Below are 14758 nucleotides of genomic sequence, written 5' to 3'. Positions count from 1 at the left end.
GCGACGCACTAGTACATTTTGCTCTAGCCCTTGCACTTTCTTCAAACTTTCATATGCAACGCTCTGAATTATTCGATTTAGCTACAATTTATCATTTTAACTCGGAATAATTTCCTGCAATGCATAATAAGTGTAAATCACCATCATTTAAGATCGAATACACGTAAAATACAGTAATTAGAGTGTAAAATACGGCTAAAATGCATGTTCCCAGCTTACCATCAACTGTCGCAATAGAGAACATACTCATTCTGATTCAAGTCAAGCTCTTGAATGAACCGTTTAAGCCTATATCATTTTCTTGCTAGCTTCAGTAGCGGCAATGGACTTTGCTTCAGTTGTAGAAAGTGTGACACACTTCTGCAATCTTGATTGTCATGATATAGCTCCCCCTGAAAATATAAAGAAATATCCAGTAGTGGATTTTCTATTATCAATGTCACCTACCATATCAACGTCTGTATAGCCTTACAAGATTAGATCAGATCCTCCAAAAACACAAACAGTTGTTGATACCCCATTTTTTCCTCATATATTTAAAATGCATATATACTTTCAAAATAGTGCATGAGCATCAACCAGTATTTTTCCATAATCTTCTGCAATTTTAAAAGGATTTTAATTGATTTATTCCAGCATTTTATTATATAAATAATTACTAATTGCATCACAAATGATTTTGCAATAATTTTGTTGCTTAATTCTATCATTTATATTTATAATTAAGCTTTGATTATTTTATACATAATTATATTTACATCTGTAGGTTATAATTGCAATAACTTTGCAATAATAGCCCATGTATGCATAATTTCTTTATTTTTACACGAAAATGGCTCTTTATATTTTTATAATATTAAGTAATTATTTTAAATTATTTTTCATACATAAATAGCACTTTTAATCATTTATTAACTATTTTTATAAATTATTTTATTAAATCAAAATGGGTATTTAAAATATGGCCTCTTTTAATTTGATTTTCGGACCTTTGTTCGATAACTACCCCAGCCCAATACCCTAACCTAACCCAATACCCATAACCCAAACCCAATAACCTAATTGTTATAACCCGCCCCAACCCCAAATTTAATCCTGGCCGTTGATCTTAGAAGATCAACGGTCCAGGACAATCCTTCCATTTTTAATTAACCAAACGACCTAAACCCTACCCATTTCCCAAATTCGCCGCCCTTGAGACCCCTTCCCTCCTCTCGTCTCTCTCACCATCCTTCTAACCCTAGCCCGCCGTCACTGAAACCCCTTTGATTCATGGTTTCTTTCTTCAACCTCAGGCCTTATCCGGCCTCATATCTCTACTGGTTGTTTGATTTTCATGATACTTGATGGAATCTCAAAGAGATTCGAACCAGATTTGGTTCAAATCTCCCATTTTCTCGATTAATCCGTTTGTGTTCGCTCATACGTCTGCGAGTACTAATATCTTCGTGTTTATGGCTTCAAATCTCTGGTTCAAACCAGATTTTTTTCACCTCTGTTTATTTTTTACATAGCCTAATTATTTTTGGCTAAATCAGGTCAGATCCCTTTAGATCTGAAGCGGGTTGAGTTTGTTTGTTACTTTTCCTTTAAGATTCTTCTGTTTTTCCTACTATTGTCAACCGATTTCATTTTTTTTTCTAAAGCTAGGGTTTTGGTTCTAAGAGATTTCTGCAAAAAACGTTTTAAAACGTGTAAGTGTTTAACTTCGGTTTTCTTCCTTTACTTTTTGGACTGATTTTCATCTCTATGTCTTTATGCCTTAGGGTTTTCAATTATTCTACTGTTTGCTAGTTTACTTTGGCTGTCAATTAAAGTGATTAATTGATTTACTTGCCTAATTAGGGTTCGAAATTGTGCTTTCCTTTTTTTTTTTTAAAAAAACTGATATTTCCTTGACAGATTTTTACCTATTCTTTCCTTATGTGTGATTCATAATTGGTACTACTTTCCTTGATTCTTTTGCTAGCCTGATTTTTGTACTTTAATTATTAGGACCGACTTTTAATTGATCTCTGGACTTACTACTTACCTTATTTAGACCTTAATCTTGACTGCTGATTTATTCCGTATTAATTTAAGTGATACTTCTGTGATTCTGCCTATTAATTGATTCCTGTTAGCCCTAATTGACTGATTAACTGATCTCTTTTCCTTATTTGTGTGCCATTGATTCTCCTATCTTATTTGGTTTTACTCTACTGTATGCTATAAAAACCTTTCACTACTCTGATTTTAAAACACGCTCACGCTTACAGACCTACACTCACACTTACACACTCTTACAGACCTACATCTGTTTTTGCTCATCTACATATCCTGCCTATAGGATCCTAAATTAACGAAATCTGTTGATTTAACTGCGTGCATTTGTTGTCTACTTGTGGAGGTTTATACGGGCCCTTATTTGCTCCTTACATGATAGTCCTATTTGAATTTTGTTTGTCGCCTAGTTTTTTCTCATTTAAGCAACATAGGTCAGTCTAGAACCACCCTAAATAGAGGTCCTAAATACCTCCAGGATCATAGGAAAGGGACCGGTAGTGCACGCATAAGGCACGAGTTAGAAGCTACTAGAATGCTTAGGTAACAACTGAAAGATAGTAATTGGGTAGTAAAGAAAATGATAGCCCATGCGCTAATGCTATGAGTAAAACCCCGACTTGTGGGAGTTGCAAAGCATTGCATGGAATGATCCTATAGGCTAAAAAAACTTAGGACCACCTCTATACTCCTGTGTAAAAATAAGTTGAATATTGTATCGGTCTAATTTGCTTTTCTCCCCTTTTAAGACTAATTCGCTTAATTTAAGTTCGGCCGGGACCCACCGTAGCGGACCTCGAGGGGTGCCTAACACCTTCCCCTCAAGGTAATTTCGAGGCCTTACCCGATCTCTGGTGATGTAAACTGGTTATATGAGTTAACTGTTCTAGGTGCCCTAACGCACATTAATCCGTTAGATGGCGACTCTTCAAATCCCTTACCCCATTCCAAAAGGAAAGGAGTTGTCCCAGAAATGTCGAAACCCGATTTCGCAAGAAAAAGGGGGCGCGACAACAGTCTCCTAGGTACCTCTCAGGTACGTAAGTATCCACTTCATAACTTCCCAATGTTATTTTCTGGGGTTGTCAACAAACCTGCTAACAGTAGCGACAACGTGAGCAATATTAGGTCTGGTACATACCATTGCATACATCAAGCTCCGGACGGCAGAGGAATATGGAATTTTAGCCATACTTTCTTTATCTTCCTTTGTTGTATGACACATTGTCTTGTTCAACTTCATATGACCAGCAAGAGGCATGCTAACTGTTTAGCACTCATTATGTTGACGCGTTTAAGTACACGTTTGATATACTTCTGTTGTGACCGCAACAACTTTCTATTTGTCCTATCTCAGACAATCTCCATTCCTAGAATTTGTCGTGCTGAACCCAAGTATTTTTATGTCAAATAATTGGACAATCTTCCTTCAACTTAGCAATCAACTTCTTGTCTTTTCCTACAATCAGCATGTCATCCACATATAACAACAAGATGATAGAGTTATTGTTAGAGAATTTCTTATAGTATACACATGGATATGAAAAAAGTCTTTTTGTACGTTTGACTTTTCATGAATGAATTAAACTTCTTGTACCACTGCCTTGGGGCTTATTTCAGCCCATAAAGACTCTTTTTCAACTTGCACACTATGTGTTTCTTCGCTTTTACTTCAAAACTTTCTGGCTGCTCCATATAGATATCTTCTTCCAAATCTCCATGCATAAATGCAGTTTTCACGTCCAACTTCTCCACTTCAAGATCTAGGCTAACTGCCAAGCTCAAGATTATTCGAATAGAACTCATTACTTCTTTTTGTTCAAAACCTTTTACCACTAATCTAGCTTTGTATCTGACCAACTTGCCATTTCCGTCTTTCTTGAGCTTAAAGACCCACTTACACTTGAGTGGTCTTTTGCCTTTTGAAAGTTCAACCAATTCATACGTTCCATTCTTCTGTAGAGAATTCATCTCTTATTGCATGGCCTCCATCCACTGGATTTGTTCTGGATGAGATAGCACCTCCTTGAAATTCTCTAGCTCCCCCCCCCCCCCCCATCAGTGACGAGGATATACTTTGAAGAATGATACCTCGTGGACTCTACCTTCTCTCTTTCATATCTTCTCAAAATTTGTTGTCCTTCTTCTTGTTGTTGTGGCTCTTCTTCTTCCTCTTGTGGAATAGGATGCTCCCCTGCTCAACAACCTCTTCATCTATACCTTTCGTGTGCCAGTCTTCACATGTGGAAGGATTACATACAGGTACAGTAGGAGCAATAACAAAGTTAGTAACTGTGCCATTATCATTTTTGGTCTTTGTTGATTGATCACCATCAATCCCTACCACATCTTATCTGAAGATCACATCTCTGCTTTTGATGATCTTTTTCCTTTCTGGATCCCACAATCTATAGTCGAACTCTTCATCTCCATAACCGATGAAGATGCGAGGAATAACTTTGTCATCCAACTTTGTTCTCTACTCATTCGGCACATATGCAAAAGCTTGACATCCAAACACTTTCATATGGGAGTAGAACACCTCTTTATTAGTGCAGACTTTGCCTGGAATGTCAAACTACAATGGAATTGATGGATTTCTGTTAATCAAGCAACAAATTGTACGAGCTGCTTCACCCTAAAATGACTTAGGTAGTTTTGCTATTTTGAGCATACTTCTCACTTTTTCGATAATGGTGTGATTCATCCTTTCAGCTATACCATTGTGTTGTGGGGTTCCAGGAGCTGTCTTCTCATGTCTAATTTCATGGCTTGAGCAGTGGTCTTCAAACTCCTTTGAAGTATACTCTCCTCCATTATCTTTCCTGAGACACTTTAATTTTTGACCTGTCTCCCTTTCCACCAGAGCATGGAATTTCTTAAGACTTAAAATACTTGGTCTTTTCTTCTCAAGAAATAAACCCACAATTTTGGTAAAGCATCAACAATAAATATGAAATAATATTTGTTACCTTTCATTGATTCTATATCCATTGGACTACAAACATCAAAATATGTTTTGCAAATGAGACCCTATGTTTTTTTCCAAATAAAAAATAATCACAAGAATTCACAGTTGTACCTTTTGCAAATGAGATGAGTGACTTCTTGGATAGGATTTGCAGTCCCTTCTCACTCATATGGCCCAATCTCCGGTGCCATAAATCTGCAGGCATATCATCTACAACCCCATGTAAACCACCTTTACATATCTCAACGGTTGTCTTGTACAACATGTAAGGAGCAACTCATTTAGCAATCACCAATGATCCCTTTGTGAGTCTCCACTTCCTATTGGCAAAGTGATTCTCAAACCCGTCTCGATCTAGAGCTATCCTGAAATCAAATTTATTCGTAGATCTAGTACGTGCCGCACATCTTTTAGAACTAATGTGCATCTGACATTTATCTTGATACAAATGTCGCCAATCCCTACAATCTTTGAGTGACTGGTATTTTTCATCTTGACCATTCCAAAGATTCCGGCTTTGTTCCTATAGAAGAATTCTCTTATCGGTGTGGCATTGTAGGACGCTGCTGTGTCAACCACTCATTCCAACTCTTGGCTTGCTAAGTGTATGCATTCCTCCTCCTCGTGAACAAAGAGAACCACATAATCATCGTTTTGCATTGCACTAGTTGTGTTGTCATCATTCTTCTGTCACCGCTCTTGCCTCAACCTTTCTTTGGGCAATCTCTTTTGAAGTGACATGGTTGACCACAATTGTAGCAATTTCTACCCTTTGACCGATTCATGGACTTTTCACGAGCTTTGGATTTATGACGACTACTCGATGCTCTATAAAAACTTCTTCCTTTGTTTTCTATAATAGGAGCATGCCCTGGTTTTTGGACTTCTTCCTCATCTTATCATTGAGTAGATGGCTAATGTGACTTTCTTTAAATCGATGGTATCTCTAGCATATAGGATGGTTGCTGCCAAATTATCATATGAAGATGACAACGATTTTAGAAGCATGATATCCTTATCTACTTCGGTGATTGTTTCTCCGAGGTTCGGCAGCTGCGTGATTAATCCATTAAACATATTTAAATGAGACAATAAATTTGTACCTTCACTCATATGGATGGCATAAAGTTGCTCTCTAAAAAACAACTTGTTTGTTAAGGATTTGGACATGTATAAACTTTCTAGTCTTTTCCAAATACCACATGCACTATTTTCATCCCTGACATTATTAAGTATTTCATCAAATAAGCGCAGTCTGATTGCACTAGCCGCCTTTTTATCCCTGTCTGCCCAATCATCGGCTTTCATGGTTTCAGGCTTTGCCTCTTTTCCGTCTATTGCAATGTCCAACCCTTGTTGGATGAGTAGGTCGTTCATCCTTCTTTGCTATATGGAGAAACCGTCATTACCGTTGAATCTTGTTACTTCATATTTTACTCCTGACATTTGTTTTTTGTCGCAAAGTAAAATTGACCGTAAATAATATTTCTGTGAATAAGTAGAACATATGGTCTGATACCAATTATTGGAAAATATAACCCCTACCGAAATAATATTTATGGTATACGAGTGTAATAAATGCAGATTACTAAAATACAGTAACCAACAGTAATAATAAAAGAAAGAAGAACACCGAGATTTTTACGTGAAAAACTCTTCTGAATAAGGGAAAAACCACGGCCTGAGAGGAGCAATTGATTTCACTATAGCATGGATTTTTACACTTTGTGGTACCTAGTAAATTACTCCAATACCACTACATACTCAAAGAAATAATTCTCATTTGATTTTTCCACCTCACTACAAATACCGGTCAAACTCTCTATATTTTTTCTTATAGAGTATTTTGCTTCTTACTCTGCAAATCACTCTTTTTCTCTTCGTTTGGTGTATCTTCAACTGAGTCAGGAGCTATCTATTTATAGACATCCAATACTTCTTGCTTGCATCATATATGACATCATCATAATGTAAATGTCAAAGTTTCACCTTGTGAAAGCAATAAAAAAAATTGGACAACCCAAATCACATTTCATGTATATTTGGTAGCACGGTACTTTATGCCAAAGGAAGTTTGTCTTCCTTTCACATTAATGGGATGGACCCCACAATAAGAAGTCAAGAACAACAAACATTTTCAATTATGTGCAAAAGCACATATTCAAACTAAAATAATATGTCCTAAATAGGTTAATCAAATAACCAAAGACGTTCTAAAGCGGTGGGCAAATAAATTATATGGCATATTTAAGATTTCAAATTTCAAAAGTCTCTTGATTTAAACAATGGAACGGAAAGAAATAATATGATTTACACCATTCTCAAAATTCACAAAATGGTGCAATAACAAATGATTTTTTTATTTTTATTTTTTTGGTAACTTAAAAGATAAATCAAAATAATATTTTTATCTTTATCCATTATATTTAGCTGATTGGTTGATTTCATTGTTAGCATTAGAAACATATTAATCATATACAACTTGAGGTTTATGTTTGCGATTTAAAGTAAATTCAAAAATATGATTAATAAGTTGTTTTAACAACTTGTTTGGATGTTGTTATGTATCGTTTCATAATATATCGTATTGTATTGTATTGTGCTGTATCGTTTGGATGTGTACAATATTTGAATAGATTGTATTATTTTTCGTTGTTTCATGATGTCATGCACCAACAATATGAAGAATAAACTTGCAATTTTAAAAAAAAGTAAGGTACGAGGTATAATTATTATATAGAAAAGTAGATAAAGATAACTAGTGTTGTAAATAGAATTTTATTTATGGTGAATGTCTATATTTAGAGAGATTCTAGGGATTTTTACTTGGTGGCTAAGTCACTCTTTCCCTATAAATAGAGGGTTCTATTCCATTGTAATTCATCCCAAATCAATAAGAATTCTCTCCCTCTACTTTTCTCTGCACTACTCTTCTTCTTCTTTTATTATTTTATAACACGTTATCAGCACGAGACTCTAACCAATTGATTGAGCATAATGATTGTCAATTATTCCATGAACTTCCTTCATGATTAAATTCTGGATTTAAGGTAAGTATTTTACTGTATTTTTCTCTTTTATTCTATACTTTGATTTTAAATACAAGCAAAGACAACAAAGTTTGATTATAACTCTAATGGAGTTTGTAAGAAATTATAACCATCTGAAGTGGTAAAATTTCTATGCCTCGCCATGATCAAATTCATGTATGATTGTGGGCAAAGAATTGAAAACCCGTCCCATTGAATTTGCTCCATTCTCATTCCCTTAAGAGAATGTGATAGCAGTATGTGAAAAGTCTGAAAGAAGATAAAATTATTACTATGAATGTATCGATGGATATGGACGTGGCAATAGACGAAATTATAATCGTCGTCATCATTTGTGGTAATGAGAACAATAAGGATTCTCAAAATAATCTTTCACTCTGTGAAAAATATTTGTCATCGATTTCACATGAGATTTTGTAAAGCATATATAGATGATTATGGTCCATTCATGATGTGAATGTGACAACATCTGATTTATGAATACATATTCATTCTTCAAAGAATATGAACGTGCTAGTGGTAGTGAATATACCGCACTCACCTCTAAAAGGAGGTTTGAGATGATATAAGAAAATAATGTCATTATTATGGCATGAATGGTCATTGGTCACGTACCTATTGTACGCCAAAATATTTTGGCGTTGTGATTATTAAAAGACAGCGGTAATGCAAGAAACAGAACTTGCATATAATTTTGATCATAACCATAATGGTATAACAGATATTCACCATATGGGTGTTGATGAATATGTGGTACTACAAAACTAATTGAGAACTCTGCAAGAGCCAATTATACTATTTTGGAGAAACACAATTAATTACAATAAGGTATTGTGTTGTAGTAAGTCTCAAAGGAACTTATTCAGTTTCCAAAGTATACACGAAAGCGGTTGATTAAATTGAGACTATAAATAAAGGAAAGATTTAATATCTTCTATTACTACAACTTGTAGCGGGGTAATATGTATGTGAAAAGCTACCCGCTTTATTCTCCAATTTGTACTACATAAACAAAAGAATACCACAATGAAGTGGATATATATTGATATAAAAACCCATATCATAATAAACTTGGAGTTTATTGATAATTGCACACGTCATGGTGTAACCCTGAAGTTTATCAATGTTGATAATTTATCCAGTTGGCATAATTGGTTTAGCCATGTCAATTCAAGTATGATGTGCAAAAAAAATAAAAGAGAATTCACATGGGTAAATATTAAAGAACTAGAAAGTTCTTTACGAATTCTCTTACATTGCTTGTTCTCATTAATTAATAGACCAACTAAAAGTGGGAATGAATCCCATGAATGCTGGAATATCAAAGGTGAATATGGGCCCATTCACCTGCCATATATACCACATAAGATGCATCTATGAGATGGTTACATGTGCGATTATTAATAACCCGCAACATGGTGTTTTGCGAGGTAACTTGCTCAATAATTAATTCCGAGCATAATTTTCATATTTTCCATTCAAGACGGTTTATCTTGATATGTTGGCTTACATCACAGTTGGTTTAGCAAAATAATTTATTGAGTGCCTCCACTTAATAGTTAAACTATTGCTTATGAGAACAATGTTATATATATATCAGTTTGATATACGTTATATACAAAAGTATATTATTTTCTCCCCTCACAAGTGGTTCAGGGTCAGGAACCAAATAATTCCATCTTATTATTATTGATGTGCGGTGTATATTATGATTAACACCATAACGCACAAAGATGGGTTCTCAAAGTTGAGGAAACAAGTTAGTTTTTCTAACATGAGGGGGAGACATGATAAAACAGTTGAGAAAAAGTTACGTGGAATGAATTATCATTTGTACATCTAGATCCTCGAATAAGATAATATGAACTCGAAGTTCATAGAGATAATTCATTTGCAATATATTGCAAAGCACGCCAGACGCATTTGCTGACCCAAAGAAAGTAACTATAATCTCAATGCAAATGCTCCTATTAAGTCCTAGAAGGACAAAGTCTGTGGTACGCTTAAGGCGTATAGACAAATCGGTTTCAAATAAACTTCTTGATAAAGAAGATGAGCAAATGATCAAAATGATCATAATAATGAGGCAAGTGAACTAGAAGATCACATAACATAACACTTCATTAAATCTCATGAGAGATTCAAGTACATGAATATATGAATGAAGAGATCTCTATGTTATGTCTTTATGAAAAATAAGGAGGTTGAAACCTATATAAAATATTTGTCGACGACATCTATAATAGCGCTAAATATATATGAGGATCTTAAGCCTGGAGAAACAATTTCGAATAGAATTGGTTTCATATGAAAGACATGTAGTTTTGAACATGTAGTTCAAATACTTGAAAGTATAAAGTCAATGGTATGTGCAATCAGTTTTCGATATCTTATATGTCTAGCATGACATGAAAACTTGATATGCATCTAAAGTCTACTATATGGCTTATATGACTTAACTTATGTGATAATCCATGAAGGATTTAAGTTGCTTGAAGCATATACAATTCTTGATCTTGAAGTACCACTTCCTCAGTGCAATTTGTGCACAAATGTATCTTGCTATAACTATAGGCATGATAATATGATAGTGAGAGTTTCACCTCTATGTGAAGATATTGAACTGACGATTCCAACAAGATCATACGAGACAATACATCTATTAGGGATGATGATTTCAAGGTGAAACAAATTCGTTCAAGTTAATATGGCTTATTTATTTATCAAATCTCTACCAAAGATCTTTTGAAGATGGTGCACAAGATTGCGATGCGAACACTCAATGATGTGAATTGATGCTCTCATCAGGGGGAGTTAATGCGCGTTGCACTCTTTTCCCCTTACAAGGTTTTGTCCCACTGGGTTTTCCTTGCAAGGTTTTTAACGAGGCAACCAAAAGGCGTATTGTAGATATGTGTACTCTTTTTCCTTTTCTAGATTTTTTTTTCCCATTGGGTTTTATTTTAGTTAAGGTTTTAACGAGACACATTATCTGTTGAATAGACATTCAAGGGAGAGTGTTATAAATAGAATTTTATTTATGGTGAATTTATATATTTAGAGAGATTCTAGGGATTTTTACTTGGTGGCTAAGTCACTCTTTCCCTATAAATAGAGAGTTCTATTCCATTGTAATTCATCACAAATCAATAAGAATTCTCTCCCTCTACTTTTCTCCGCACTACTCTTCTTCTTCTTTTATTATTTTAACAACTAGGATCATTTAATAATATGGAAAGGCAATATGAGAGAAAAAAATAAGGAAACTACGCGGCCACATCCAATCGGTCGTTCCATAAGATGACACTTTTCGTTGTTACGTAACGACGAATTTAACAATAAGATACAATAAAATTTAAGTAACAACCATCCTAACAAGTTGTAAGAAATACAAACCCTTCACAATACAACTTATGAAGCGTGTTTTAGAAATGGATTAATAAATTGCAATTACTTAAAATCACATTTGTAAATATGACTTATATACGCAGTTGTAAATACCAATCCCGATGGGGGCAAACGGAGTATTGACAAAGATGCTTGGGACTGCTAGGGTGTTTGGCTAAGCTTATAAGCTGGTCAAACTAGCTTATAAGCACTTTTCGGCTTATCTAAACGTTTGGTAAAGTTAGAAGTGCTTATAAGCCAAGTGCTTATAAGTCAAAAATAAGCCAAAAGCCATAAGCTGGCCACCTACAGCTTATGAACTTTTAGCTTATAAGCACTTTAAGTTTGACCAAGATTTTTACTATTTTATCCTTAAAATATTCCTTTTTAGAACAAAACTCTTACATCGATACACACTACATCAAGTATTCTTTTTAACCTAACACCCCCCCCCCCCCCGCCTCTTCAAGTTAAGCAAATGCTCTATTTCTTTTGCATATTTGAATCTATGTGATTGTGTATTAATCTTTGAACTGTATGTAATAAACGAGGACATATAAAATTTTTGGTATATTGCTTTCTAAGTGTTGTGGTGATGAAGACAGTGTTTGTTTCTTTTCAAATATTTTGCCCTATTTAGGTTTATTTTTTGTCAATTTATTATTTATTACTATAACTTATGATTATATGCTATCATAAAATAAATTATATTTATCATAAAAATTATCTTATCCAAGCATAGTTGTATTTAAAATAAAATGACAAATATAATATTTTGTATTTGAATCGATCTGGAATCTAAAATTTTGAAGAAATTATGCTCTTATAAGTATAAACAATTCTAAGATTATTTAAGTCATTTTAACGAAAAAAGAGCTTATCAACACTTTTTTTTATCAAATACTGCAGCAGCTTATTATCTATTTCAGCACTTGTATCCAAACATGTAACTGTTTATTTATTAAATCAGTGTCATCACTTAAAAGTACTTTTCAGCTACTTCAAATCAGTTAATCCAAACGGCTCTAAATAAATAGCAGGGGTTAGGAATGAGGTTGGCATTGCGAGTGTAAATCGCATTAAGCTACTGCGAAGATAATTACTTTGCGATTTACATATTGCATTAAAAATTGCGACTTATAAATCGTAGTATATGGGACTTATAAATCGTAGTATATGCGACTCATGCACATTCGTCCACTTGACAACTCGAAGGAGCCCACTTATGCCTTTTCTGGTTGTTGATTGCAGAAGTCGTAAAAGAAGGTTCATCTTCAGTTCTTGTTCAAATCACGATCATCCGTCGTCTTTCTTTCTCCATCGCTATAAGGTGTAGTTTCTATCTTTCTAGTTAAACCCTCCGGTGGACTTTCTCTTCCCTATATTACCACTGTATGATTATTGATTCATGGCTCGTTTGTCGTTTTCTTAATTCCCGTACTTAGGGTTTATTGGAAAGACGATCTCCTTAACAAATTTACCGATCACTTCTCCTAATTATTGCTTGAATTTTATTTATTGATCGACGGAATTTTTCTCGTGTGCAATAAAAGGTTCAATTTTGGGATTTCAGGGTTTGCTATTGGACAATCTTTGAGGAGGAGCTAGATTAAGAGGCTTTTGTGAAGATGTGGGCAGCTTCTTGCCTTGCGTCATGCTGCGCGGCGTGCGCTTGTGACGCTTGCCGTACGGTTGTGTCAGGGATCAGCCGTCGTTCCGCCAGGATTGCCTATTGTGGTCTTTTCGCTTTGTCACTCATTGTCTCGTGGATTCTTAGAGAGGTTGCTGCTCCTCTAATGGAGAAAATACCATGTAAGTTTTTTTCCCCCCAATTATGATACATGAGCTTTTTACTTGTCAGAGCTTTCTCCTGTTGTTTGGTATTAACTTCAATTTTTACATTGGCACCATGATGTACAAATGGCTAATTGCTATATCTATGGTCCACCTCTTGTGAAATTGGCTTTAAGCATCTTCATCCAACTCAGTCTCTCTGAATTTTCGATACTGAGCTATCAATGTTAATTTGGAAAAGCTAGGTTTATTACCAAAATATAAGTCATTCTCAGCTAAAACTACGAAATACCAAATCAAATTTGTATCTACAACAAGGATTTGTTAGTAATTTGATGCTTCTCATGGGGCCAATTAAGGACTTATGTTTTAAACTGATAGTTAAGGGATTTATAACCCCTTCTACTAATCAAAATTTTATTAATCTCGAGAAAGATTACATCTTGAATTTGTAGAACATGTCAGCCTATGATTTGTTCTCAGCCATGTCAATTCGACCTGGAAAACTGGTCTATGCAATAATGATGAGTGCGAACTCCCAATTGCATCTTTGGTTATTAGGAATGTTATAAGATGATGAAGGATGGAAGACCCACATAGTTGGGTGCATTGCGAGCTTAGATAATTAATGAATAGTTAATGTACTCTCTCTCAGTGTTCTTCCTTGAAGATTAACGAAAGCTAGGTGATAAAAACTAGAGAAGCTTTGAAGGAGAATCTTCCTCAAAGGTTATAATGGTCAGGTAGTGCTCCATACTGCTAAAATTTTAGAAATGAAAAAGTTAAGAACAAAAATGCAAACTAGAGCTTGCTGTCCTTTGTTACTTGTGGTGAAACTCTTTTTGAAAATAAATGAAGGTCAAATATACTTATGGCCAGAAACTCTTTTGGCTTGCTTGCTTTGCTTTCCGAATTTATCTGGTATCAAGCGTCGAGTCTTTGATTATGTGATTAGCAATGGTGAAGCTCTGGCAAGCTTTCTTGTGTGCAAATGGCTCATCATTGAGTCGTAGGATGAAATACTTACGTGTGTGTGCGTTGTGTCTTTTTCACTCTCTACTGTCCCTTTCAGCCCCAGTTAATGCTTTGAGGTTATATTGTGAGCTTATCAGTAGCGCCTTAAGTCTACAACCTTTATTTTGATATAGTTTGGCTGACATTATATTTTTTACTCTTAGGGCTTTTCTGATATTCCAAGACATCTTTAATGTTCATTACATTGCAGGGATTAATAGCTTTCATTCGACACCGAACAGAGAGTGGTTTGAGACAGATGCTGTGCTTCGGGTTAGTCTGGGAAACTTCCTATTTTTCACTATCTTAGCAATCTTAATGATTGGCGTGAAGAATCAGAAAGACCCGCGTGACAGCATGCACCATGGAGGTTGGATGATGAAAATCATTTGCTGGTGCCTCATGGTAATATTTATGTTTTTCCTTCCAAATGGAATCATCAGCTTCTATGGTAAGCAATATCATCCCTAAGGAATATGCCTTAATTTTTAACCTTATT

The 14758-nt window shown here is 34.9% G+C and overlaps 1 protein-coding gene across 3 annotated transcripts in view; it reads left to right on the top strand.

The window, feature by feature from the left end:
• Window positions 12625–14758, top strand: part of LOC109223374 (probable serine incorporator) — a 9104-nt gene continuing 6970 nt past the window's right edge. Inside the window, exons 1-3 of one of the 3 annotated variants that reach the window (XM_019387657.1) lie at window positions 12625–12781; window positions 13025–13263; window positions 14471–14710. In XM_019387657.1, coding sequence (XP_019243202.1) covers window positions 13080–13263; window positions 14471–14710 — 424 coding nt within the window. In that variant the 5' untranslated portion in view covers window positions 12625–12781; window positions 13025–13079. Of the gene's footprint in view, window positions 12844–13024; window positions 13264–14470; window positions 14711–14758 lie in introns of all 3 variants that reach the window. The other 2 variants (XM_019387659.1, XM_019387658.1) reach the window with 2 other exon arrangements.

This window comes from Nicotiana attenuata, chromosome 3 (genome assembly GCF_001879085.1).
Source record: "Nicotiana attenuata strain UT chromosome 3, NIATTr2, whole genome shotgun sequence".
NCBI lineage: Eukaryota > Viridiplantae > Streptophyta > Magnoliopsida > Solanales > Solanaceae > Nicotiana > Nicotiana attenuata.
Note: the sequence above shows the minus strand (reverse complement) of the source record. Positions and strands in the feature narration are given on the sequence as shown.